General features: G+C 37.5%; 2 protein-coding genes across 5 annotated transcripts in view; one reads left to right on the top strand and one right to left on the bottom strand.

Moving 5' to 3' along the window:
• LOC306874289 (condensin complex subunit 3-like) overlaps positions 1–13,726 on the top strand; it is a 24,431-nt gene extending 10,705 nt beyond the window's left edge. The window contains exons 7-22 of one of the 2 annotated variants that reach the window (XM_079424240.1): positions 1,370–1,565; positions 2,507–2,656; positions 2,745–2,885; positions 3,283–3,406; positions 4,098–4,187; positions 4,280–4,465; positions 7,732–7,842; positions 8,043–8,162; positions 8,244–8,465; positions 10,907–11,088; positions 11,575–11,737; positions 11,850–12,020; positions 12,196–12,322; positions 12,814–12,855; positions 12,943–13,012; positions 13,114–13,726. In XM_079424240.1, coding sequence (XP_079280366.1) covers positions 1,370–1,565; positions 2,507–2,656; positions 2,745–2,885; positions 3,283–3,406; positions 4,098–4,187; positions 4,280–4,465; positions 7,732–7,842; positions 8,043–8,162; positions 8,244–8,465; positions 10,907–11,088; positions 11,575–11,737; positions 11,850–12,020; positions 12,196–12,322; positions 12,814–12,855; positions 12,943–13,012; positions 13,114–13,240 — 2,222 coding nt within the window. In that variant the 3' untranslated portion in view covers positions 13,241–13,726. The remainder of the gene's footprint in view (positions 1–1,369; positions 1,566–2,506; positions 2,657–2,744; positions 2,886–3,282; positions 3,407–4,097; positions 4,188–4,279; positions 4,466–7,731; positions 7,843–8,042; positions 8,163–8,243; positions 8,466–10,906; positions 11,089–11,574; positions 11,738–11,849; positions 12,021–12,195; positions 12,323–12,813; positions 12,856–12,942; positions 13,013–13,113) is intronic. The other variant, XM_079424239.1, reaches the window with a different exon arrangement.
• LOC306874288 (ligand-dependent nuclear receptor corepressor-like protein) overlaps positions 13,642–27,821 on the bottom strand; it is a 24,130-nt gene continuing 9,950 nt past the window's right edge. Inside the window, exons 5-8 of one of the 3 annotated variants that reach the window (XM_079424236.1) lie at positions 27,535–27,747; positions 27,160–27,229; positions 17,147–21,600; positions 13,642–16,095 (exon numbers count right to left, since the gene is read on the bottom strand). In XM_079424236.1, the coding sequence (XP_079280362.1) occupies positions 16,082–16,095; positions 17,147–21,600; positions 27,160–27,229; positions 27,535–27,747 (4,751 nt within the window). In that variant the 3' untranslated portion in view covers positions 13,642–16,081. Of the gene's footprint in view, positions 16,096–17,146; positions 21,601–21,985; positions 26,462–27,159; positions 27,230–27,534; positions 27,748–27,821 lie in introns of those variants that run through there. The other 2 variants (XM_079424237.1, XM_079424238.1) reach the window with 2 other exon arrangements.

Here is a 27,821-nt window from a genome sequence, read left to right as displayed (position 1 = left end):
GGTGAGGTACAATTCTTATTTATTCATTAAATAAAATATAAAGTAATTTGAAACTTTCTGCGAGACATTTCATAAACAGCCTGTACCTTTCATATCTTTGCTGTACTGCACGCACTGAATTAAAGTGACAGTGCATTGTTTGCCGTAAATATGAACATGGATTGACACGGAAATGTAGTAATTACACTATAATGCATATAATTAAAGTCTACTGTGTTTCAGAGTCATCACGTGGCTTTTTGGCTAGGTTTAAAGGAAAGGAGCACTTTTAGATAAACAAGGCAATAATAGATGGCACTCATGGAAGTATGGAAAAAGTTCTTTATAAACCGCCGGATTGCTTGTAATAAAGATTTAATGCATAAGAAAATTCAGTAGAGTTGACTGTTTCTGCCAGCTATAAGTTAATTTAGAATGTTTGTGATAACATAAAAAGTAGTTTAAATGTTTTGCCACTTGCTTGAGCAACTTAATATATAAATCTAGAAGTAGCCTAAATGCAAAAGTAAAGCATTGAATAAGGAGTTTCTCATAGGCTATTTATTGCATTTATACACGTCTATAAAGATTGTATTACTGTAAAAGAAAAAAAGAATCGCAATGAAAAAGCATTTTCAGTAACAATGTTTGGATTTGAAATCAAAATAATGGATAAATGCTGTGTTTGTGGTAAACGGATGGATCAGTAGTGGACTCCTGTGCAAAATCAGGCTTGTGCTGTGTAAGCTTTTCTGCAACAATTATTAAAACAAAAAATGCACTGGATGATCCAACATTTAGGTGAGATAAATGTATATTTTTGAAAAATGTCAAAAAAAATGCCCCCCTCCAATTAAAAAAATCCTCTCGCAAGAGTCACCTAAGAGGGGAATCCCCCCCCATTTTCAAAAATGAAATTCAGGCACTGAATAAATGTCTAAAAATACTGATTGGAGTATCACTGTAAATAATTCTACGTGACAAAAAGGTCCGTATCAGTGATGGGATCGGCAGATCCTGCTTTCTGTGATCGGTGATCAGCCTAAAAAATCGGAGCACCCCTAGTTATTGCGAGTGTACGCAAATAAAAGTAGACGCTTAACCGTTTCAATTGATGTTTAACACTTGTTTGTGTGACCAAAATCAACAGTATTTTTAGTGTCTTTTGCACTAAGAAAAAAATGAGCTCATCTCGCCGGCGAGACCATTGACCCCAGAGAGTTAATAGAAATACATTTGGGAAAGAATCGTCTGAATGAATCTTGGAATGTGTTAATCTTAAATAGTTTTGTAAATTGTGTATCTTGTATTCCTCTGTGCTTGCCAAAAAATAGCCATGTTGCTGGCAGGACGGTTAAAGTAAGAAACAAATCATGTCTATTTCCCTCAGACTCCGTGAAGGAGGTCGTCAAGACCCATTTGGTGTCTGCTTGGATTCGCTTGCTGCAGGGAGATGTTTTGCAGTTGCTGCACAAACTGGATGTGGAGAACTGTGCAGAAACTGCAGTTACTACCTTACATGCCATCTTTTCCATGGCAACAAGCCCTGATGATCTCCTGCAGAACGGTGTCAGTCTGGATGAGAGGTCAGTTACTTGAACCCAAACACTGCAACAAGCGCAATTCATTGACTGCAGCTTTGTGGCATAAATCAAACTATCTACAAGTGCCTGCCTTTTGTGCATTAATTTGGAATTCGAGAAGTTTTATGGTAATACAATAGAAGGATTGTATTATATACATTTTGCTGTTTTGAAAAGTCGTCAGATCTTGGGCCTTCCAGTCAGTACTGGCTATTTAAAAAAAAAAAATCTGTATTAGTGCTATAGATGGGAACTCTTAAGAGATAATAAGAGAGATTCTTATTTTGTTCACTTAAAGTATATTATATTTACAGACGTTTTAGTTCACCCAAAGTCCTTTTTCAAGGAAGTCTGTTCACATGGCAGCCATATTTGCAAATTGCAACGCATCTGGGCAGCTCGAACAAGACCAAGTCCTATCTAAATGAATGAGGGAATCCTGAAATCTCAAAAACTGCTTACTGAACTCGCAACTAAATTACATATTTCAAATCCGCAACAAAATCTGAAATGAACTGCCCCGTGAATGTTGGCTCTTATGCTCAAATAGCGTTTAAAAATGCGAAGTTATGATGTGCTTAAGATGCATGCATGTGTATCGGCTGGTCCAGCCTCAGGTTTCTATGGGAACCGGAGCTTCTTATGGCAGCTGCAGTGATGTAATGACTTTACCAATCAGCAATTGGCTCTTTCATTTAGAAGGTGGGACTATTTCACCATATTGCGCATTCACTTCTATATGATCATGATACTTATAGGAGTGAACCGTCTTTGTATTTCTATAGTCTTTGGTTCACCTAAGCAAAATTAAAAATCGAAGTAAATAATACAAAGAAATGTGCAGTCATTACATAATTTTTTTTCTACACTGCCTGCTATATCAGAGTGTCTTTGACCATTTTTAGCATTAGTCTCATTGCTTAAATGTTTGTCTCTCTGTACAGGAAATTAATTCCTGTGGACTCCCTAACATGTGAAAATGTGTTGTACTGGAGAGCGTTGTGTGAGTTTGTCAAGAGTAAAGGAAATGAGGGTGAGGAATTACTGGAGCAGTTACTCCCTGAGGCGGCCATCTTTGCTGACTATCTGTACAGGTGATTGCACTCTACATTGCACTTTTTTTTTAACGTTAAACATTTGCAAATGTAAACCCAGCTAAATAAGGAAACATTTTTGTTTCAGTTATCTAAGGAGCATTACTCGGCTGTCTGAGGAGCAGAAAGCTGATATGACACAGCTTGAGATGGCGATGACCCAAGAGTTCGTTGGACAGCAGTTGATTATGCTAGTCGGGTGTCTGGACTCTTCTGAAGAAGGGGGCAGGTCTGAGTTATCAATGTATCTCTTACTAATCAGTGCAGATCAAACATATATTTTATAAAATGAGTGGCTTTAGTTCCTGAGTGTCAAGTACACTGTAAAAAAAAAAAGAAAAAAGTTGAGCCAACTTAAAATTAAGGCAACCAACTTAAGCAGATTGAGTTTCCTCAACTTGTTTTAAGTTTATACAACAAAAAGTTGAGAATCTCCTACAAAAATAAGTTGAGAGAACTCAAAAAGCTGGTTGCCTTAATTTTATGTTGGCATGTTTTATGTTTTTTTTTTTTTATTGTTTTTTATAGTTTTTGTCTGTGGTACAAAGACGCTCTTAAAAGTCAGATTTACTTTACATTAAAAATGTGTTATGTTAATGTTTTAATCGTCCCATGAACTGTTCTAGGAAGCGCATGGTAGCAGTGCTACAGAAAATTCTTGTGATGCCCAACACGCCCACCTCTCTGATTGGTCTGCTAGTGGAGAAACTGATTGGACTTCTGCGAGACGACACACAGAAAATTCAGATGGTCAGTCTTTGTGTGACAATCAGACTCTTTAAAAAAAAATCAACGTGAGATTTGTATCAGTTTATTCCTCTCAGATAAAGCATGTGATTTTTCTTTGGCTGTGTCTACGTCAGTGGTTCCTAACTGAAGTCCTGGGGACCCACTGCTCTGCCCCTTTTTTTTTTTTTTAAGCACACCTGGAGCCTGTTTCATAAACAAAGTTCAACAAATAAGCCAGGCTTATTTCAGTTAGTCTGACTTATTGTCAGTTGATTTGGTTCAAAATAAGTCGGACTAACGGAAATAAACCTGGCTTATTTGGTAAAGTTGTTTTATGAAACAGCCCCCTGATTCAGATCATCAGCTCTTTCAGAGGGAGCTCTATGAACTGAACAGGGTGTGTCAGATAAGAGAGACATACAAAATGTGCAGAGCAGGGGACTGTGGTTGAGGACTGGTCTACATGTAGGTCCAGTACATATCAAATCTCAAACAACGATTTAAAGAGACCCAAACTGAGTGCCAAAAAAAATAAAAAATCTGATTCAAGTGTTTTTCATGCACGCAACAAGATTAATCACTGGTAGATGGTCGAAAAAGTTGTAGTTGGTTATGTAAATGTGGCCTTTGAGATCTGTTCATTAATGGAAAGTTGCTCTGCAGAAATTTGCTGACAGTTTGTTTTGTATGTGTATGGTTATATTTTAATCAGGTTGCTGAAATAATCTCTGATGTGAGAGAGCCCATTTTGCCCATCTCTGAACCTGTGGATGAGAATGAGAAACGCAGAAAACAAGTCAGAGTGAGTGACACTTCATACACCACTGGTGCTTAGTGACATCAACAACTTGCATTAGATTGGCCTCAATAAAATATTGAAATATTTTTCTATAGCTGGCAGAGGTGCGAGTGCAGATAATGGAGGCGAAGCAGACTCTAGAAGAATGCATCAGCTGTCAGGACTTCTGTCGCGCAGCTGAGCTGAAAGACTCCATCTCTCAGCTTGAGGAGCTCAAGAACCAGCTCGCCCTGGAAGCTTCACAGTCTGCTGACAATATCAAGGAGCAGCGAGTGGAGAAGGTACAAATCATTTAAATACAAACACTCATACTCCTATGTATAAAGTTTTTAACTGTGATTTAATAAGAAATGTTATTTGAACAACAAAGTATATTAGAATGATTTCTGAAGGATTGTGACACTGAAAACTTAAGTAATGGCTGCTGAATATTCAGCTTTGCCATCTCAAAAAATTAATTCCGTTTTTAAAATTCTAAAAAAAAAAATATTTCGAATGGTAACAGTATTTCACTATATTACTGTTTTATCTGTATTTTTGATCCAATAAATGCAGTCTTGGTGGTGAGTATGAGACTTTTTGAAAAGCATTTACAAATTTTACCTACTCTACCTACTTTATGTTGGAAATTAGTAATTAGCTTATTTGTTAAATTTCAAATTAAGAAGAGAAGCTCCAGTCCGCCATTACTGGAGTTATATACAATTTCAGCACCAAAGAGGCTTTACAAGTGTTGTGTTTTGGGATGCACTAATCAACGTAATGAGTACATGCCTCAGGCTGGTTTAGTTTACAATTTATGTTTGTGACTTTGTATGAAGTTGCATATGGGCTCAGGTATGACAATATGAATAACATACACACACACAGTTATCTGTATATGTTTATTTGTACTCGTTTTGTTGTGATTATTATGCTTGTTTTTTATTTGGTTGTTTTGATTTTATGTGAAAGCCTAACCAGGGACGAGGGCTGCAAACTAGCTTTATGCCCTATGTACATTGCATCGGTTGTCTGTGTGTAACAATGCCTAGTGTATTGTCCTTGTTAAATAAACAAACAAATAAAAATAAATAAACATAGGAGTCGCCATAATCTCTCCTCATCTGAGCAGAGGACACTGGTTAAATGTTATTTTCGAAGGAAATATCCCGGAAAAAATCGGTAACGTCCCCTATATGTTTAGGAATGAATACCAATGCTTTGTGCACGAATGTCAGCTCCAGACAAAGTATCACGCACTTGCTTTCCAAATTGCCTTTCTGCAAGAGCTTCTTGGCATTCTGTGAGGCTAATTGCTAAAGCTATCATTGTCTTTGCATGTTTTCACTGCTGCTGCCTTCACGTGCTATCAGAATGATCGTGAATAGGAATGTCAGGGCTCGCAAAATCGCTAGCCCGACGTCCTGGGCCTATTGCGTTTTCCAGTCGGACTACCAAAATGTATCACTGCCCTGCCCGACGGGCTACCTTAAATACAGGGCTCCCACGCAGTGTTCCCTCTAAGCTGAGCGCGCGCGTGACCGCGCTCTTCTTCCACCGCGACTGCGCAGAAGAAATAATGTGCCTCGCACCCACAAAAATGAGTTGGGAAGCCATTTGATTGAATGCCGCCCGTAAAAGGGAAAGAATAGCAATGCACGGGCAAACCGCTATATAGCTGATGTCACGACGGAGTTAGAACCGGTTTCATAGAAAGAGAACGATGTGCACCAAATGAGTCGTTGTAGAAACTGAATACTTCAATGGTTGCAGTGCACTCAACACGAGAGAAAACGCAAACGCAATGACGTGAAATAAAACGTCCTCATGTATTAAAGAAGAGTGGCTTGATTAAGTGCTGGAAATAGTGAAGGATGGGCAAAGAACGGTAACAAAACTCTGAAACATGTACAGTCACACACAAGAGTACAAACTGTACTTCATAACGATGTTTAGACCGCTATAAAATAATATTTTTATATATTTAACTATAAGATCTCGGCTTAAGTTTTGCTTCAGTTTGTATTCTATTAGTTTAAATATCTTTTGATAATATATTATGTTAGGGCTATATTATAAACCTGATAAATAATTGTTGTTTTTGAGGCTTTGACTTTGAGTCTCTTGCTCATCAAGGCTGTATTCATTTCAAAAATACAGAAAAAACAGTGATAGTGAAATATTATTGCAATTTCTAATATTGGTTTCCTATTTTAATACCTATACTATAAAATAGCATTTATTCCTGTGATCAAAGCTGAATTGTCAGCATCATTACTCCGGTCTTCAGTGTCCCATGATCCTTCAGAAATCATTCTAATATTCTGATTTATTATCAGTGTTGAAACTGTTGTGCTGCTCAATATTTTTTTGGAACCAGTTTTACTTTTTTCTTTTGATTCTTTGATTTAATAAGTTTAAAAGAACAGCATTTATTCAAAATATAAATATTTTCTAACAATAGAAGTCTTTACTATCAATTTTATCCATTTAACACATCCTTGCTGAATAGTTTATTTAACTTTCTTTAAACTTTAAAGTATCTTTAAAAAAGATAAATTTCTGACCCCAAACTTTTGAATAGTTTACATTGTAACACAAAATCTTTATTTTGACTAAACACTGTTCTTTAACTTATTTTTAAAAATATCACAGGCCCCAAAAAATACAGTATTAAAAAAAAAAAAGCAGTACAACTGTTTCCAACATTGATTAAAAATCAGCATATTAGAATGACTTCTAAAGAATCATGTGACTCTGAAAATACTGCTTTGCTTCACAGGAGTTAATTAAATTTGAATGTATATTAAAATAGAAAACATTTATTTTAAATTGCAATAATATTTCACAACATTATTTTGTGAAATAATATTCAGTATTTTATTATTAAATAGATACAGCCTTGATAAGCACTTTTGAACTGCAGTGTATTGTACAGTAAAAATGTTTTCTCAGGTAACCTAAAATGTACATTTAGTTACATCAAGGGTCAAATCAAATATAAATAGCACATTAAAGTTAAAAGTTACACACTTTTTGTGTGCATGCTGTACAGGTCTGGTATAAAGAATGCTTTTGCTCAGCAAGAAAAAAAAATTAGAGGGAACATTGCTCCCACGGGTCCTTAAATTTGATAACTAAATTGAAGAGTTTTTAAGGTCTTATACATTTAACGTATTTAAAACTGTCTAAGAAATAATTTTTCAAATTGCCTTAAATAGATTAAGAATTCTGCAGATCTGCATTTTTAAGATTCTGCAAAGGCTAGGACAGCTAATGCCGGAGCTTGAGCTCTTGAAACTCCGCCCTCTTCTCCGGGAGCAACAGCTCATTTGCATTTAAAGCAATTTACTCAAATTCAGCGCGTTTTGGCTTATACCCTAAAAGTGTCCATTTTAACCAGCTATAAAAATTTATCTGTGGGGTATTTTGAGCTAAAAACTTCACATACGTTCTGGGGACATCAGAGACTTATTTTACATCTTGTAAAAATAATAGGTAATAAATAATAGGTCCCCTTTAAATATCATACCACTTAATGTAATGTCATGTGTATTTTCCCCAGAGTGATCCAGAGACCTTGTTGAAGTGTCTGACAATGTGTGCGGAGTTGTTCAAGCAAATGAACATCAAGAGAGGAATCTGCCCTACCATGAACGCTCTGATAGAGTCACTGGTACAATACTTCTAAAAGCACTCACATCAATAGCCATTTCCTGCCATTCTGTGGTGTAGGACAGGCCTGTGTCTGCATGGCACTTTTATCAGCCACTTTGGCTACTGAACTCTCAACCCAAAATCAGTGCAATACTGTACTTGATTAGGGCTGCAATTATGGGAATGTAACTTCAAAGTGATCTCTCAATTCTACTGTAGATACTGCCAAGTGTGTCCAACCCTAACCCTGCTGTGCGCAACATGGCTGTCATCTGTTTGGGAACGGCTGCTCTCCACAGTAAAGACCTTGCCAACACACACCTTGTGCTGCTCTTGCAGGTATTTATAACCCACTTGTTATAAAGATGAATGAATTCACTTTGTCCTAGTGGCTTAGAGGTCATTTATTTTTATGTTTAGATAACACAACTAGATGAGCCTAAAATCAGGATCAGCGCGCTCCGAGCTCTCATTGACCAGCTCCTGCTCAATGGCCTCAACATCTTGCAAGACAAGTCTGCTCCTATCTCACAAGCACCTGATTCACCAGACAACAGTAACGGACAGCCTGAACAACAAACTGAGGAGGAGAGTACTGTCCAGAGCATTCTGAAGATGCTCTCAGAATTTCTTGATAGTGAGGTACTGCCTATCCATTGTTATTGGTTATGATATATTGGAACGTCGCTATCAGTAGTAAACCTGATATTCCCTGGCAAAGCAGCTGAAACGGCAAGTGACAGTTGTTAAATGGTTTCTTGAACAAGAAACCATGTAGATAGGGACTTGATTTTTGGAATAAGAGAAAACCTTTATTGTTCCTTTTGAATGTCAGAATTGTAATGCAAATGTTTATAGAATACTGTCGTCAAAGACGCCTTTGAAGCTAAATGCAGATGTTTAAATGGACAAACTATGGATGGAACCTGCTGTGATTACCGTAGCATACATTTAAACAATGGGTCTAATATTCACAAATGCAGTTCATAGGGGACATATTTATTAGCCCTACAGTAACATCATGAAATACTATTTAAAACATTTACCTGTAACATTCACCCATTTCATCTCACAATTTTGACTTTTTTTTTTTTTTTTCTCTCGCAAATGCAAGTTTTCATCTTCTAGTTTGGACTTATAAATCGATTTAACTCAATTGTGAGTTTGACAATTCTGAGGGAAAAAAGCCAGAAGTATGGGATATAAACTAGGGGTGCTCCGATCAGGATTTTTGAGGCCGATCACCGATACTGATATTTTTATCATGTAGAATTATTTATAGTGATACTCCAATCAGTATTTTTAGACATTTATTCAGTGCCTGAATTTCATTTTTGAAAATGGGGGGAATTCCCCTCTGAAGTGACTCTTGTGAGGATTTTTTTCAAATGGAGGGGGGCATTTTTTTAGAGATTTTTCAAAAATATACACTTATCTCACCTAAATGTTTGATCATCCAGTGCATTTTTGTTTTTACAATTGTGCAATTGTTGCAGAAAAGCGTACACAGCACAAGCCTGATTTTACACAGGAGTCCACTACTGATCCATCGGTTTACCACAAACACATTTATTCATTATTTTGTCCGTCGTGTGACACACAGTAGCCACACCAGCACTTGTTTTATTTATTTATTTTTTCCTTTTTATTCGAAACGTTCCCAAACGCATTAACTATATCATGTAATATCTTGATTCTCACCTTTATGGATTGTTAGTTGATCTATAGTAGGCGATAGTCAAAGTAACCTAATAATGATACAAACCTGTCTGTTTATGGATGTCATGCCATAACATTTTTAATACGACTGACTTTATTTAATGAGAATTTAACATTGAAAGGTAATGTGAATAAAAACACAAGTTAGGCTACTAATCATAACACTTTTATTGTACAGAAAGAGAGCGAAGAACATTTTCACTGACAGTCTAGAGTTCAAGCACTCTCAAAAACTCCCATTAAAATCACTGAAGCCGTTTACACTGTGAAATGAGTATCTTACCTACAGATTCGTGTACACATTTGCACTGTTCTTTCTGACGAGATAATTCGCCAGAAGGAGGTATTCAGTCTGCGAGTGAAGAAAACACCAGCATTTTAACGATGACGCCATCTGATTGGTCATTGCATTCATAAGCTCAACAGCATCGTGTGTGATTGGTTATAAAGCGCAGCACTTTACAAACGCGTATGTCTCTGGCTCAACGACTACATTTGAATATAGCAGCTGATGATATGACGCACTGAACGATCTAATCACACCTGTGTGATTGTATTAAATATAGAAAATATGAATCGGCTATTTTTGTCTTTTGGAAACTGCATTCAAAATCCACTTGACTCAAAAATCTGAGGGGGCACGTGCCCCCTCACTTTGAATGGGCATGACGTCTCTGCCTTCAGCATTATAATTATTTGACCCGCGCCGGACTGAGACGGTGCCGCTGCATGTCCTGCTAAACCTCTCTCAGCAGGCGCGTCATCAGCTTGAGATCGGCCTTTTTAGAGACCGCTGATCAAACATCCCAAAGCGATTATCGGCCGATAATGATCGGCACCGATCAATCGGACCACCCCTGATATAAACTCATGATTCTGAGCCAGGAGGAAAAAAGAGAATGACAAGTAGATTTTTTCTTATCAAAATTGTGAGATATAATCTAATATAAATAGAAATATAAACTCAATTACCTTTTATTTTTTTTATTTATTTTTTTTTGCTTCCATAGACTGCTACTTTAAAATTGTAATTTTCTGCCACCAGATAGGCTCTGCCCACTGAAACTGAAATTGGTCTATTGGAAAACTTTACTGCCCAGCCCTCGCACTAATGTATGCTTTATCAGGGAAGAGATGTCGTAGGCAGTATTCCATTTAAACAAAAATTAAGAACTGTCAATTTTGCTGTTGAGAGAACCTTATGCTGGACAATTGTTACAGCTTCGTTCACATCAATGCATAGTTTTTCTGCCAACTCCTTTAGCTGGCAACTTGCTAAAGATGATTGGCAGTCATTTTTACAATGTGCCTAAATGGCGATAAATGTACTGCAAATGCTGTACCAAATAATGTCATTATTTCAGATCTGTGAGCTCCGCACAGAGACAGCAGAGGGTCTGGCCAAGTTGATGTACTGTGGGAGAATTTTAAGTCCAAAGCTGCTGTCCCGTTTGGTTCTGCTGTGGTACAATCCTGTAACAGAGGATGACCAAAGACTACGCCATTGCCTGGGGGTATTCTTACAGTTGTATGCCCGGGCCAGCAGGTATACATGCGGGGAGATTCTCCCATCCTTAAAGCTAAATATTTAGTGTAATTAAAGGGAAAGTTCATCCAAAAATGAAAATTGTCATTTACTCATCCTCGTGTTGTTCCAAATTCCTAAAACTTTTATTTGTCTTTGAAACAAGTATTTTTAATGGAACTTGAGAGGTTTGTCTCTCCATTGAAAGTCCATTCCACCAACACTTGCTTCTTCATAAGGTCATATAGAAATCATTAAAATAATCCATATGAATCAAGTAGTTTAATTCAAGTCTTCTGAAGAAACCACTTTACATGTTGAACAAGATTAATTTAGGCTTTTAACGTTTGTACATTGATCAACACACTTGCATGCATAAAAAAAATTTAACGATTTTCATTTTTGGGTGAGCTAATCCTTTAATGTAATGGCTGTTGCATGTTTGCACCATTATTGTAACAGCACAGACATGTATTTATAGTTGTTGCTGTAATTGTTGTACACTAGAACAAATCAAGAGTGTGTGGAGGAGAGTTTTCTACCAACCATGAGAACTCTGTTCAATGCTCCTGTGACATCTCCATTGTCTGAGGTAGACACATCCAACGTGGCTGAACTGTTTGTTGAACTAACACGATCCAGCACTTTTGTGCAACCTGCTGCCATACAGGTACACTTGAATATATACTGTACATGTACGCTTACAAAAATAACAGTAATGGGTTATGTTTAAAGCAGTTTAATCGGTTGATATTTAAATGATCAAACCTTTTTTTTTGCAGGCTGTGTCGGTGCATGGCTCTCTGGCAGTGCGTATTTGTAATGAAATCTTGAGGGACGGTTCTGCTCCTGAGGTGCGTCTGTATTGTAAAACTCTCAGCTGGCTGGAGATTAACACTGAACCTGGACCTGCTAACAGTGAATTGCAACTCCTGTTAAAGGAGATTTTACAGGTACTTCCATAGTTGTGTCTATTTTGTGAACCTATAAATAGTAGAAAGGAAGCATTGGATAAAAGCAGCAGATTAAGCAGAAATTGGTGTGAAATTGAAATATTCTGTCAGATTAAGATTGGCATTAAGGTTAGCAATTATAAGTGATTGTTTCTCGTGTGTGTGTGGGTTACAGGAAGTAAAAGATAAGTACTGTACAAGGGTTATTGAGAAGCTTTGTAACCAGCTAAATGGAGATCGCTGTTCCAAATCAGCCAGTAATCCGGACACAACTTTGCTTACCTTGGATGACAACACTGGAGGTACTAGCTAACACATTTTACCAGTCTTTATCCATCTAACATAGATGTTTTTAAACCCATATAGTTTAGTAGGTGAATTAACTGTCTGAGGCAAGTGCTGGTGGAGCTACTATGAAGTAGTTTGAAAGAGAGGGGTTATAATAGTAATAATTGTGCAGATTCATAATTCTTCATACAATTGTTTTTAATTGGTTTTTTGTAATTGTGTAAGTTATATAACATAAGATTCATTATTCTCAATTGATTAAAGTATTTGATGTAAGTAAAGCAGTGCACTGTGTGTATTTATATAGTTAGGGAAAAAAACTTCATAAAGGTAAAAACACCCTTTAAAATCCATTCCCGGGGACAAATCTTGGCCATTAATACACTTAGTCTCTGACACTGATAGATTCTCTCTCAGGTTCAGCATAAAAATGGAAGTGGTTTTCTTATACCTGTAGTATTCAATGTATGTTACATTTAACAAAACTATCTGTGCATCCTTGCAGAGGTGAACCAAGAGGAGATCAAACCTAAACGTGCAAAAAGAGGTGGAGTTCTATTTAATTTGGTAAAATGCAACAAGTGAATATTTCTCCTATGTGATTGTTCTATTAACTTTCACTCTGCTGTTTCAGGCCAGAAAAAAGCTTCCACTGCAAAGAATGGGAAGAAAGTCGGTAAAGCAGATTTGTCCTCTGATGAAAGGTTGGTTTATTCTGCATTTTAACAAATGGTTTTAATTTCAAATGTATATTTTTCATTTAGTAGGTTGCTTATGTTTTGTGTTCCGTCCAATCTTTCTGTAGTGATGAAGAGAATGTTCCTGAAGCACCTCCATCAGTGCGACCAAGTCGCCGTGCCAAGATTGCTGCTTTGGATAAAACAAAGCAGGATCTGACTGCCCTTATGAACCAGGAGGCCAATGGTTCATAAGAGTGGATTACTTAAGGTCCACTTTTGCCCCATTACATCCTACGGTTTCTTTAGATTTCCCTGAGAAATGATATACTGCTAAACTTTAATACAAAGACTAATGTAACTGTTTAGCCAGACTATTTAGTGTGAACCTGGATTAAGGTCTTGATTGTTAAAATGAATGTCACTTCTCAAGAGGTTATCTTTGGGTTGGAGTCATGTTAACATTCATTTACTTGCTCAAGGCTGTTGTAAAAAAATGTAAGAGCTAGTAAGCCAAAATAGCAAATTATAAAAAGGGAATAGTTTAAGGAAACTGATCCTATAAAGAGTTGGTGTATGTTAATGGCTAATATTTTAAAGAAACAACGCTTTCATTTGTATGCATTTTTTAGTCTAAATAAACCTGTAACACAGTTACTCAATCTGCTTGCAAGAGCTTTTATTGTTCTAACGATTGAGACTACTTCTTTGAAGGCAAGTATAAAAACAGAAAATACAATGTGTACATATAATTTGCATGTTTATGTACAACATATAGCACCAGGTAACAAGTTTACAGTGGCCAAAATTTCAAAATGGCAAATCTGAACAAGACGATATACAGAAGGTCTTCTGACAATTCTCATAACAAGCTTCAACTCCAGCATATGGTTGGTATAGGTATAAAGATATAATGCACCATTTTTTTATCTGTACTTTTGCCACAGTTTTTGGATTACTCCAGCAGGTTGAATGGTTATTTGAGGTCCTAAAGCAGTTGGAATGCAGAATGGAAACCTCTTTATGTTGGCACAGATGTATGTACAGTTGTTCAAAATAATAGCAGTCCAACATCACTAAACAGATCAATCGCTGTTTTTGAAACCGTAGAAATGATATTTTTACATGGCAAATATTTTACTAGTAGGTGTGGTAGAGTAATAGAAGCAACAGCATGCATGTCATGACTGTTGGTTTTCTATGTAATTCAATCATTTAATGAAAAGGGTGTGTTCAAAATAATAGCAGTTTAGAGATTAATTGGAAAGGTAAATCTGTGAAAACTGGTGTCAAACAAGTGGCCCATATTTAAGGACGAAGATAGCAAATGTTGTACTGTGCATTTCTCTGAAAATCTGAGTAAAATGGGTCGTTCCAGATATTGTTCAAAAGAATAGCGTACTTTGATTAAAGTTGATTAGAGAGGGAAAAACTCCATGCAAAATGACTCCATGCAACACAGATTTGACGCAGTTCTCAGAAACCGTGGTTATACAACTAAATGTTCAGTCATTCACAAGAAAGCTAAGTCTTCACGCATTGTTTATACAGTAAATGTTTGACTTTGAAAAGTGCAGACACTTTTTGAACAGTCTAATATTAATTTTTCTTAACTTTCTGTAAAATAATAAATTTGCTAAAATTGTTTTGATTTAGAATAGAATGGGCGATGTTCCCAGTGCATTTGTGTGCATTGAAGTAAAAGTTAAGGATTTTGAGCTTTACTCGCTTTTTTTAAACTGCTATTATTTTGAACAACTGTATAAGATGTAAATAATTTCAGCTGTTTCGGAACAAATGCCTCTAGCTGACAAGTATCTAGACAATGGTTTAAATCTAATAGAATAAACTAGGTTGACAAAGAACAAACCAGTTTTATGCATCTAAATACATCTAAGGTGGATTCAGTGTAGCATTGACTAAACTTGTATTGCACTGATACAAGCCAGTCTTGTTACAGGGAACTAAGCAGACATCAACGCCACAATAGGGCAATTTTAACCTTCTACATACTCAGGGGCAGGGCCACAGACTGGTAACAGGTAACAGCAGATGGAAACTAGAGCTAACAACACAGTATTTAAATAACTAAACATACATGCTGTATAACCAGTTACAATGTTCTTGGTACAAGTCTAAATTAATGACATGGTTAAAGGGTTTATCAGTTTAGACCAATCTACCACGCCTTACCAGTAGATTTCAGGAGGTAGGTGTCACATACTGCAATCACAAATTAAGATGTGCACAAGTTTTTGTACTTAAGAAACAATATGTGGAACATTTGCCTCTGGATCATCTTAAAAGGATAATAGAATCTTAAATCTTTCTGAGAGCAAAACATTGCACCAAAAACACTACATTATAACAATGGTTTTTAGTCAGGAATAAAACTGAACAGGTAGCAGTTTGGGTTTGGTAGTGCAATGAGAACATGAACATGGATGTAAATTAATGCTTAAATCATTTTACACAACTTGGCTAAATTCACAGGAGGTTTCCATAAATGCAGGATAAAAGATAAACTGAGACCCAAAAAGAGGAGAGACTACCATCACATTCCAGAATGCATTGTGAGTACTTTAAGTGGGCAGTTTTTGTCTGACACATTAACACCACATAAGTGAAGACAAATATATTCCCAACTTAAAAAGATAAGCAAGGTTTAAAAACTAATATTCACAAAAATCCCCTTTAAAGAGCTCTTACAGCACAAAAGATTAAAGTGTAAAAAAAAAAGAAATTGTCTTCAGAATTATATAAAAGTTTACCTTGTTAAACTCTGAGATTTGGGCAAACCAAACAACATAATGCTCTTGTAACCTTTGATTCTCCTTCATGTAACTAGATCTTCTCATGGTCTGCATCAAAACTATAATTCAAAGTAGATTTTAAAAGGTAAATAAAACATTTTACAAACATAAAAACACAAAATAAGTTTAAATAGTGCAACAAGTGTCTTAAAGTTGTTTGTTTTTTGCTACATGATGCTTGCAGAGGTTGTGTGTCATAATGCTTGTGATACTCAGCCAGACCACTGTTGAAAGGCACCTTATGATAGTTCAAGAAAATGTCTTCCCAAAAACTGGTCCCAAGTTATTTCAATGACCCTGAAAAGCACAAATTTAAGACATTTAGATTTGAGTTTTCAAAGAAATAGTGTATATACAGAATGAGCTGTTTTTAAACCCTTATCTGATTAAAAAAACAAGTGTACTTTGGAAAGCAGACCATTCTGGTACCACACTACCAGAATCAAAAAAATCTAACATCAAATAAAACATTCTATACAGAAGCCAGAAACATACTTTATGCCAGTGTGCAAACAGGAGTGCCTGGTCAACACAATGGTCAGTTTGAACTTACTTGACATGGGCTGTTGCACTGGTCTGGCAGGAATACACCTCAGTACTACTGTCAGAGTGAGTTACATTCAAATATATCTTGATGTTAAACTGGATGGGTTATGATTCAGTTAAGTATAACTTAGAAAAAAATCTCTTTAAACTTGCTCTGCCATCGAAGGATCCTCAAATGCAAACTATTTTGCTTCAAGAGAGCATCAATACATGTTGTTTTACTTTTTTATATTTATTCTCCATTTATCCATTCATTTAAACCACTACATTGGTTTAAAGGGATATTTGTCTTCGTTCTACGAGATAAGAGAACGTCTTCATGGTTTTTAATGTCACGGGATGATGTTGTGAAGCTGTAATTTTCCATTGCTATTGCTTGTGGTGTAATACCAACTTGTTGGATTTGTGTTTTTTAGACAGTCTGAGCATAGAAACAAACAACTAAGACTGTTCAATAAACTGCTCCTTTTTTTATCATCATCACTTCATCTCCTGCTTCTGCTCTTCCCTGGCTTTACTCAGTCAACTTCTTGGCTGATAGAAGACTGTTAATACAGTTTTGAGTGCCAGACAGGACTCGTTAACAGATTTTGGGTATTAGACCATTTTGGTGACTAGTTGTTCTAGTACAAAACATTTTCTGACAGGATCTGGTGTCTGGTGCTAGATCAGATATTTCTGGCGTGGAGGCATGATCTAGGATGCTCAAAACAGAGCTTTTATAACTAGAATGAATTTGCACTTGCGTACTTGCATAGAGAATGTTTCAGGCATAATGAAATAATGTTAAAAGATGACTTACCGAGCACAAAATCACACCACCTTGCTCCTAGAACACCCCTGCTGCTCCTTGATTGTCTGAGCATTTTTGTTGTGGGAGATGGACTTGTGCTCCAACTTTTCCGTTTGCCTCTTTTTCTTCCTCCCTTGCTCTGGCTTTTTGGGGATGAGTGCAGCTGTATTGGAAAGTTAACTCTACTGGGAGGTGTCCCTCCCACCAAAACATCCTCATTCTCTTCTTGATCCGAGACATCATAGAGCTTTACTGTGCAACTGTTACATTCCTCTGTCGCTGACTTTGTGTTTGGGGAGTTGATCTTTTTCAGAAACACCCTGCACTCCTTTAGGGACTCGGGACTCCAAGCTTTGGAGCTGATTCTGTTCTGCTTTGAAATATTGGAAATCCCAATCATTTTCTGAGGAGTTTTGACTAGAAGGTTTAATGCATTTTGAACTTTCGTGACTGGTCTGGATGTCTTGCCTACCAAGTTATGCATTTCTTTCCATAATTCTACAGTCTCATCACCTGAAGTCCTTGTCCTCATCTGGTCACGAAACACTTTGTGTGCCATATCACCTCTTATGGTTTTAAACTTTAGCCTCGCTCTAAGCAGAGCTGTTCTATAGACAATCCATGTGCTTCTAGACCAAGACATTCGCTGCCTAACGTCATGCCTCTGTTTAAATGATGTATTAAAAAGCTTTCTCTTGGCTTGTGACCTTGTTGACTTGGACAGCATTTCTTGTGCTTGTTTGTGCATTGACGGACTCTTTGGGACAACTTTAGCAAATTTCTTGACATGTTTCTTGAGTCTCTCTGCTTGTGGACTTGGGCAAACATTGCCTTTGCTATTGGGTCTGCTGAGGTTGTAGTGAAAGACATCCTTGGGATGTCTTGCAGTGGCCTTCTTTACAATATCAAGGGACTGAGTTTCTGTGGACTGCATAAACCAAGTGCAGAGCTTCTCCATATTATAGTTTTTCTCAAAAAGCATTTTGATGGCAGAAGCAGACTTCTTAGCAGAACCTCTGAGCTTCTCACAAGTTTTTGGTTTAAGATCTGATTTAATCTCTCCCGACTTGTTAGCCTCGGGGACATCTGATACCCAAGTGTTGGACATTAGCCTGATCCTCCTAGCTAACTCTTCATTTAAAGTTTCAGGTGATGCTGAGGTGGGCCACCACCTGAAGCCCTGATTTGATGAAAAAATTGAGTCCATCGAAATGGTAGAAAAACGAACAATGTCTTGTACACGTTTGACATTCTTGGTCCTCATGGAAAGTGCATTTTTTGGGAGCTCTTCTTGCTCTTGTCTGTTCTTTTTATTCTGGCTGGACTCACAGCTAACCTTATTCAGCAGTAGTTTTCGTGACCTGCGAACCAATGCACAGGATCTGGCAGTAGCGACAGAGTGGAGCAAATGAATGGAGGGTTTCCGTTCTCTAACAGAATGCCTCACTGGTATGAGATGCCCTCTGGTATTCTGACTATGTTCTTTTGATGCATCCACTATATCCTTGTGAATGTCAGTAGGAATGCAGATTGACTTTTGTGCTTTGGAAGGTTGAATTTCAACGAGAAGAGTCTTTCTGAGCAGATGTGAATCTTTTGTGTCCCTTTTTATATGTATCTTTCTTTGCCTTGGTGACCCTGTGGTGACAGTGACAGAGATCCCAGAAATTTTGACTTTGGGAGGTCTTCCTGGTTTTCTTGACACTGCTGTGTCACTCTGTCTTTGACATTTGATGTTGCTGCTCGAAGAGACACATTTCCTGTCTTCAATAGGCATAACAAAATGGTGATCTTTAAGCAGTTCCTTGGTCATTTGATCATTACTACTAGTCTTTCCAGAACATGTTTCACTGTACATTGTTTCACTGTCACCATGTAATAGTTCAAAAACATGTTGCTGTTCTGGGATATTACTCAGATCTTCAGAAACTACTCTTTTTGCCCTTCTTGACCTTCCATACACTATGGTGATTTTTAGATTTTTGTTTCCATCATCCTTACAAGACATTTCTGTTGTCCTATGATTTACTGCACTGGAACCGGTTCTACCAGTTGAAGAACTTGAGTTTGTTGTTTTGGGTTTTGGAGGTCTGCCAATGGGACGTTTCACAGACTTCACAATATGTGGTCCTATTTTTTTGGGGCGCCCAGGACGCCTTTTTACGGGAGATGTTTGAAGTACAATTGGTAGTGTTTCTTGGATTTCATCATCTTTGTTTGAACAACTGGGCAATACTGCATCAAGTGAAACCACTTTTGGTGAAGTGCACTTGTTTCCACCATGTTCAACAGTTCTCCCTGGAGCTGATTCAAGGACTGAATCCTGGAAATGTTCATCGATGGCATTACCTGCCCATGAGGATTCCACACACGGATCAAACATCTCTCCATGGGAATTTGTGCCCGAGGCAGCTGCTTTGAGAGTATATTTTACACCATCTTCACCTGTCACAGAGGAAACAAACATGAGCTTTATTGGACTATCATATTTCAGTCCAGACAAGCTTGCTTTAGCGTCTTGTCCACTTTCAGTGGTAGTAAAGTTAGACATAGTTTCAGTAGAACTGTGTGTGTCAGTGTTTAGACTGTTGGCCTTATGGCGTTTGGATCTTTTTGATGGTGAAGTAGAATACTGGCATGGTTTCCTTTTTCTTGCACTCTCTTTATCAGGATTCCTTCCATTATCTTTGTGCTCACACTGTGGCTCTTTTTTGGATGAAATCTCATCTTTTGATGAAGTTATGTTCAGTGGCACATCACAGTCTTCATGTTTATCCTCAGTTTGAAAAGGCTGTTTGTCACATAGATCACTTGGCCAGGCAATTTCTTCTGTAGAGCCAAGTGCTGCTGAGGTACTGTCCTTAGTGGAATTGTTTGTGAATATACTTTCTGAAAAACAGGCTGCAAAATACATTTTCCGTGGCTCAGTAACATAAGAAGAGAAACGCTGAGGTGGTACAATATTTCGTCTGGCTCTTCCAACTTGAACAGTCAGATTTTTCTCTTTATGAGTTTTTGCTTTTACCTTCCGGTCACTATCAGTTGTTTGCAATTGTGCCCTTTCATCAAGATGCAGTGGTTCTTCAAGACACATATGTTGGGGTTGAGTTTCTTGGCTCTTTTGTTTATTTGGGGTCTCCTTAGTTTGTGCATGTATGGTTGAATTTTCTAAGGTATCTTTTACAGGCTTTGAGTCCACTGTCCTGGGTATTCTTTCCAACTTTCTAGAATCAGATTGTTCAACAGTTTTTAAGGACCTCTCTCTCTCAAACCCTATATTCCTCTTAAAATATGATGGACTAAGTCTGGCCAGATCTCTCTTAATTTGTAAGCTTTGACGTCTTGATGATGGAAGATCAGAAGACTTGCTCATGGCAACTAACGTTTCCAGTCTCTTACGGGAACGTGTCTGAGGGGATCGCTGTTCGGTGGCTACATGCTGTTGTAAAAGCTCATTAAGGTCATAATCTTTGTCACTACTGTTGTGTAGCACAGTTGTTATAATCTCTGTCAAATGGGTGTCATCTGCCTTGGATATTTGACTTGCATGGGTAAGAAGATTGTGTTCCTTCTCTGAAGGTTGGATACTTCTGAGCTTTTCAGTGACTCTTTCCATTAGATCTCCTATAAAAGACCCACACTGGTGGTCATTCTCCTTCTCTGCTTGTGTATGCAACAGTACAACCTTTTCACAACATTCATCGGGAGATCCCACACGAAGGGGAGTAGTTGAGTACAAAGCTGTATCTTCATCCTCGGTTCTGTGAGGTAGGAGAGAAGGAGGTGCCATATTCAATGACTTGCAGTCCTGAATTTGTAAGATACTGGATTTGACAGCTATTTTACAGTCCAGGTCCACTGGCTTTGGTGAAAGTGGTGGTGGGGAGGGGCTACGGCTTCCTTTACATCTATTGTGAGAGTAATCACCCTGATGGGTGATTCGAGTTCCTCTTACATGAGAAATGTAGGTATGATCACCATTGTGCTGAAGTTGGCATGAGGGTAGTTTTGAGTGAGTACAACAAACAGTGGGGTTAGAACCGATATCTTGGCCAACACATGCCATAGATGTATTTTGGCAGGAATTGCCATGAACGTTACTCAGACAGACGCATAGAGAAGAAAATGCACATGTTGGAAGCCTACAAGCTGTTCTGCAACAAATGCCAGCAGTTACTGAGCAGTCACTTAATGAAAGTATTGGGGTCTCATTAAGAGATTTTTTATCAGCAAAGCAACAGAGAGATCCAGCCTTAAAATGACTTCTGTGAGCATCCTGCAGTGTTACAGAGATGTTGTAATCTTCCTGTATGTCCTTTAAAATATGATAGAGTAGCAGTCTATGATGGGAACAAAGCGAAGACAGGACCTTCTCCAACACAGTGATTCTCCAGACCACTGGAGCTTTAGAACCACCTTCCTTCTCCAGTCGGGACCGGTCTTCCACACTTGGTCCTAAGGAACTACATAAATAAATTGGGTTAAGTCATTACTCAATCACTGACACAATTAGCATTTCATGAATGTGAGCTGAGCTACACCTCTCATCTCTTTTTATTTTTTACTCCGTTATGTGCAATACATTTGAATTGGATTAAAAGATTAACAAAATCCTACCAAAAGACATTCCATAATTATAAAATTTGCATAGCTGTATTTAAAAGAGCACTCATCTTGTTAAAGGCACCCCATGACACTGCATTGCATGTTATGCTCATATATATATATATATATATATATATATATGCAGAATTAAAAATGTGTAAATGCCACAGATAAAGTAATATTCCACCTCTGTCAAGTTTATGCATTTATTATAAATTTACAACAAAGTACAAACAACTCTGTACATGGAACAATTTTTTATTGGTAACTTGAAGGCAAAGGATGGTGATTGTAGCAACGCTTACACTCAGGAAAACTACACAGAATATTTAATTATTTTAATCAAACCTGAATAATTTGGTTTCCTGATGAAACAATCTGTCTGATAAAACCAATTACAAACCAACAACATTTACAGGCAATGTCATCTATTTTGAAATTAAAATAAAACTACCCCAAGGGGTAACACATATCTGTTAGGGGATGGAAAGAAACTTTAGAGAACTAAAAAAAACAAGTATATAAATTGCACAGTTTTAAATGTAGGATATTCAAACGCACTGGAGTAATATGCCTTTAGTATTTCCATCTTATTACAATTAATTTAATTATTTCTTTGATTAACCTTACCCTAATCCTGAAATGTTATAAACGAGACCACACCAAATATATTTCAGACACAAATACATGCTTAAATTTAGTCCCCCCCCCCCCTTCAAGTTGATCAAAACGTCATAAAGATTAAATGTATATCAATCTGCCTGGGATTTTTAAAAAAAAATAGTCACATTGAGAAACATTACAGGACATGAAACTCACTTATGCATGCAAGTGCAGTAAAGCATTTCACATATCAATGTGCAAGAGCAACAAAGTGCTTCAACACAAAACTAGCAACATTTAAACTTCATATTCTGATTACATCGAAAGAAATAACACACAAATACAATTAGATATTAGAATTAGAAGGAATAATACAAAATCAATCAGTGCAACAAATATGCATAAATAACATTGCAAAATTATTCATATCCTGCACCCGTTATGAAATTACACATACTTGGAAAGGCCCAAATTGGTGATATTGATCTATTTAATGATCCATTTATAATCAAGCCAAACTGTTTGAGAGAGAAAAAAGTTAAACCCAATTTAAATAATTTTACATTATGCCTTTCTGATCTATAACCAGTCCTGAACATAAACTGTCCCCATAATATGGGAGAAAACAAATTGGCTTTGGATGAACCATATTTGGCTCTATAAAGAATCCTAAGGGCCCTTATTTTGATATAAAAGAACAGTTCTAACACGATCATGCGCTATGTTTCAATAGGACTGTTGTTACCCTGAGAATACTAATGTTTTTTGGACTGAAATTATACAGGACACAATATTAGGTATAATGAGAACAGAAAAGAGAAATAACAGATCAGCATTCCCCAAAGGAAGCCTAAAAGTATCCTATACAATGAAAATGAGAACGCAGAACTGACAATATACATATATATGATTTAAATCTGCATGGCAATAACGCTTACATGACCACTCTTTACATTAAAAGTGAAAATGTGCCTGTGACATATCTATCCCCGAGAAAAAAACGGAAAAATTTAAGTTACATTGGTAATTATAGAACCACAATACAGATTTTATATACGATCCACGGTAGTATATAAATACCTTTGTTTGTTTTTTTCCAAAGATTTATGTAAAACTGCTACTGGCCTGCAAAATAACTAAGCAGTAGCTGTAAGAGCAGGCACGGTGTTATTTTAAGAGCTGTGAAGAACATTCAGGGTGGTTTGATAAATGCTTCTAAATTAAAATTTAAGAATATATCTGTAAATCTGTTCTCTTTCTTTTTTTTAAGGAACGGGAATTTAACTAAGAAACAACAAGAGGTAAACCATATACAGAACATTAACACCACAAAGATAAACACATTAACATTGCATATCGAAATGTTAATATTTCCAAAGCTTCAATCACAAAATTTACATTTCAGCTACACTTTGCGAAGCACTACAATTATACTTGTGAATCTGATAACTGAAAAAAAGACGCCATTCAAAGTCAGTGTATGGCAATATTTTTCATAGCAAGTACCAAACAAAAACCTGTATCACAAGTTTGTGTGCAACTTTTGTAAAGTGCAACTGAATATATTCCAACTATACAAGCTTCTAAATAGTTAAAAAAAAGTCCATGCTATAAATATGGACTTGAGGAGTTGAATTACCAGTATCATTAAATAAAACAGTTGTATAATAGGTCATTAAAAGTTATAGTAATCAGTAGCATGAACAAAACAACCAAGAGCAGCAAAACTATAGAAACCTGGACATAAAAACAAAAAAAATTCAGAGCAGCAGTTGAATCAGGCTTTGCTTTTCAGTCCCATGGTAAGTGCATCATGAAATATGAACAAGGAGAAATTCTGAACCAAGTTCAGCAGCACTCTACTCTGAACTGCTTCATTCATGGCGTGTGTAAGTGGAGAGGCAAAATGACCCTGAACTGTTGTGGTTTCAGCAGACTGATAATGCAAGGATGTCTTTTAGTTTGAGGAATAACAACATTATAAACAAGAAATTCAAATCTTAAAAGAATATTGAGTGAGGATTTCAGTAGTTCTAATTACTAAAACAAAGTAATCTATTGTTCAGTGTAAAAGAAACATTCACTGAGACTGCCATCAAGCGCTTTTTGGGTTTTTTTTTGCCCTGTGCATCATTCTGACATGCATTACATTGCATTTCTAACTTACCCCATATGATTTGCTGTGCAGATTTGCAGAGGGAAAATGGAAAGGGGCAAGATATAAAAAAGAAAGCAATGTTTTGTGTGTGTGTGAATAAAAGTATTTGAACTTACCAAAAATAAATAAATAAATAAATAAAAATCCCTATCAGTGCAGAATGTGGAAAGTCTCATCCACAAAAAGCCTGAGATGGTCCAAGCTTCCACTCCAATGATCTGGCAACAGTCCTGATCAATGTACTTCATTAATACTACATGAAACTGATATAATTACCTATGTTATATAATAACTAGCCAATAAGCTTAGTAGTCCACCAATAAAAAAACGCTATTTACTTAAAAGTGTCGTTCCTTTGCTGGAGTGGAAACGCGTACCTATATCTACCCATTGCATATAAGGATGGACATCTCCCACTGGTGAGTTAAGAGACGTTACAGTCATGCTGTCACCAGGCTGTCAAACAGACACCATAAAAAATACTGTTGATAGACTTCAAATGAAATGACCAGTCACTAAAAAGATTATTTAGCGTGAAAGCTGCATACAACAATCATTAAGCTGAGGTTAGCTTATGTATGAACAAAACCTGAATATTATATTTCTTAGTTTTAAAAGAGTAATTAACTTAAAAATCAACAGTGCTTTACAATATTTTAAATATATATTCATATAGATATCCACAGTGAAACCCCTGAATAGATTTTTTTTAAAGGCATGTTTTGTAACTTGTTAAATTGTACCATTTAACCTGTGGTTGAGGATTCAAGTGTATCTTCCAAGTCGGAATAAGGTCCTGACTGCATGTTAAAAAAAAAAAAAAAACCACGTTGGCTGTACTTTAGGCGATGCTTAGTCAAAACCATCTCTAGGAAATAGTTGAGGATTTGGTTTTGAGTTAAGACTGTTTGTAGGCAGTAGATGAGGCATTGGTTGTTATCCCTGACTTTCCGGAGCCTGAGGTTGCTGCTTCAGCAAGGCGGAGATTTTTTTTTGGTGGGGTCTTGAGCGTGCCCGTTCGCTCTTTGACTTTGTACTCTAGGGTGCTGTGTGGCACCCCATAGACGCCCTGAGCTTTCGACACGCTCATCTTCCCACCGATCACCATGGCTATGGCCTCCTCCAGGATATCATGGTCATATTGCCGATAACGGCCCCGCTTTTTCCGTGGCTGCTTGTCTCGACGGTCATCATCTCCGGAGTCAACCACACTTCCAGTGACGCTCCCGCCAACGCTTCCGTTCTTCAAGTTCAGACACAGTGGAGGCAGGTCACCCTGGAGTAGACGTGACTCGAGGCCCGAGTGGCTTTCGATCAAGCCCTGTTTAGGGAGAATGGTCTTCAGCTTGTGGAAAGCAGTGAAGCCATCAGAGGCTTTGTTGGCTTGGTTTACAGCATCCACCAGGCCAGCCAGATCCACCTGGGCTTTGGGCTGAGCACTGAAGCGTACCTGAGGGATTCGGATGTGCACAGCTGGCCCAGTGGCAGGACTCTGAGGAGATGTGGCTGGCTCAGTACTGGCGAAAGGCCCGTCGTTCTGCTCCCGTAGCTGCGAGACCATCCTCTGCAAGGTTAAGTGGTGAAGGTATGACGAGGCAGTCACGGCTGCTGGGAACTTTAGTTTGGTGTGCTCTGGTGACGTAAATTTGCATTTTCTAACTTCGGACTGCTCTGACTGCGAGCGAGCCCATGCTGCTACCTTCTGCAGGACGAGTCGAGTGTCATTGGTTGGGCACATCGCCTCTTTGCCCCTGCCGCCAATAATTGATGGTTCCCCTGCCTTCCTCTCTGGCAATAAGGCCTCTGTCTGAAACTGTAAGGTTTTCTGAGGTATCCCGTATAGTATGGCTGCTTTGTGAATGTCCAGTGATCCAGACCGAATATCTTTCAAGGCTTTACTGAGCAAACCTTCTGCAAACTCAGAGCTGCGATCCAAATAATCCTCTCTGATTGGTCTCCTAAGGGGAGGTGGGTGGGAGGATGAGAAACGAACGGGTGAGCGGACCAATGACAGGACGCACTCAGGGTCCACTCCTTTACTGCCTTGTCTTTTGGTAACATCACTCGCTTCTCAATTGTCTGTATAACACAAAGCCTTTGAGTTGTTTGGGTATAAAACACTTTTTGTTTTTGGCCTTAGGTTGCAAACGATACTTCTTGGAAGGACAGTCTCCCATCAATTGTGTGGAGAAAGACAAGCGCTTATGGGATTACTTCCAGTATCTTTGCAATGCAGATGCATTTTGTAAGACTCAGGTGTCTATTTCTCATGTGAAAATAATATTGCATAAATCAACGAATAGATCAATAAACAAATGAATAAATACAGGCGGTACAAAGGAACAAGTAAAGACCCTGACTGCTGGCAAATGTGACGTTACCTTCCAACAAGTTAGAAAAGAGTCAACCCTTTGGCAGTGCAACAAAACAGCCACTAAATTATACATAAAACACATAAAATGTATGAGGAGTAGAATTTGTTCACACAAAACAATCAGATAGGATAAAAATGAATCAAAGATTCGGAAATAAAATAAATATTTTCTGGAATAAATAGCTCATCAATATTACTGGGTCAAAATGTTACCATTTTGGTACCAAACTTTTCCTAAACAGTCAAGCACACAACTTGGTAAACAAAAGCTGAAGTACTCACCCTGAAACCTTTCTTTGAGTAGTTTCATTTTCTGCTGATGTGTTTTTCTTAGAGAGGTCAAGTACTCCAACTATGAGAGGTAATCCATGAAAAAAAAGCAATTAACATCAAGTTTGAAAGAAATGCACAGGATCATTGCAAGTAATGAAATATTCACACACTCAGTAAATTCACCCTGTTTCTTCAGAGTTGTGTACCTTTCAATGATAAGCATAATTAATAAAAGTCAATAGACCAGATTCTCTGAAAAGAATGAAACATTTTTGAATATTAACAGTGATCTAATATTTCAGAGCTACAAACTCCTGAATCTGGTCTCTTGAAGTGAAAACTGTTGTGATTTCCATAAAAAAAAAAAAAAAAAACTTTGATTACCTTGCAGGGCCTGAGAAGCTCGGCTGATGGTGAGGTCCAGAGGCCCATCAGGATCCGGTTGATGAGGGAGAAGCTCAGGTGTCTCACTTAGGCCATTCAGGCCCTCTTGAGCCTGGCTTTTACACGCATACTCGAAGGCAAACCTCCGAATCATCTTGCGCATCAACTCCTGCGCCACCAACGGTATGCTGGAATCGCAGCTCTGAGGGAATTCTAAGAAATTGAACAATACAAAACTAGTTGATCTCATCAAATTGTTCCTTATGTAAAAACACATTTTATACTTT

The sequence above is a fragment of the Barbus barbus genome, assembly GCF_936440315.1.
Source record: "Barbus barbus genome assembly, chromosome: 8".
Classification (NCBI taxonomy): domain Eukaryota; kingdom Metazoa; phylum Chordata; class Actinopteri; order Cypriniformes; family Cyprinidae; genus Barbus; species Barbus barbus.
This window is presented reverse-complemented; position numbering and strand designations above follow the sequence as displayed.